The sequence below is a fragment of the Seriola lalandi genome, unplaced genomic scaffold (genome assembly GCF_002814215.2).
Source record: "Seriola lalandi dorsalis isolate HSWRI2012SDOR001 ecotype SW California unplaced genomic scaffold, Sedor1 jcf7180002054472, whole genome shotgun sequence".
Lineage (NCBI taxonomy): Eukaryota > Metazoa > Chordata > Actinopteri > Carangiformes > Carangidae > Seriola > Seriola lalandi.
The window spans coordinates 54666-55199 of NW_019525025.1; the positions used below are offsets into that span (position 1 = coordinate 54666).

Below are 534 nucleotides of genomic sequence, written 5' to 3' on the forward strand. Positions count from 1 at the left end.
CGGGTGCAGCGAGGGACACTGACCTGCTCTGTGCAGTTTGACTTCGGGCTTCAGCACAGCATCGAGCAGCCTCCTCTGGCGGCAGATCTCTCGCTCCGACCGCTCCACTCTGTCTTCGTACTCCGCCACGGTTTCCTCAAACAGACCGACGATCTCCTCCGCCGCCGCCGTTAGCCGCTCGGTGAGCAGCGCTCTCAGCGCCGGGACTTCAGCCGGTTCTTCTCTTTTCTCCACCTGTAGGAGAAAGTCTTCAGCGGCAGCGCTCATCCGCTCATGGACCGACACCCGCAGCAGCTGCACAGCGCACATTTTACCCCTTTTCTGCGCAACTTGAGCTTCCAGCGAACAAAGAGAGGCAGCGGGGAGGTAAACAGAGACACCGAGTTCCGCGTCGACGACAGTTCGCTCAGAGGAGAGCGAAGCGACGACAGCGAACAGCGAGCTCTGCTGGACTGGAGGAGGAAGACGTAAACACAGACGTTTGACTGAGGCTGACTGGTAGAAGTGGAGGAACATCACATCACTGACTGAGAA

General features: G+C 59.0%; 1 protein-coding gene across 1 annotated transcript in view; it reads left to right on the forward strand.

Annotated features, from left to right (window-relative positions):
* The window catches only part of LOC111659051 (uncharacterized), a 2259-nt gene extending 1788 nt beyond the window's left edge, over positions 1-471 (forward strand). Inside the window, exons 3-4 of the mRNA XM_023411868.2 lie at positions 55-181; positions 241-471. Of these exons, the coding sequence (XP_023267636.2) occupies positions 55-181; positions 241-471 (358 nt within the window). The remainder of the gene's footprint in view (positions 1-54; positions 182-240) is intronic.
* The last annotated feature ends 63 nt before the right edge of the window (positions 472-534 follow it).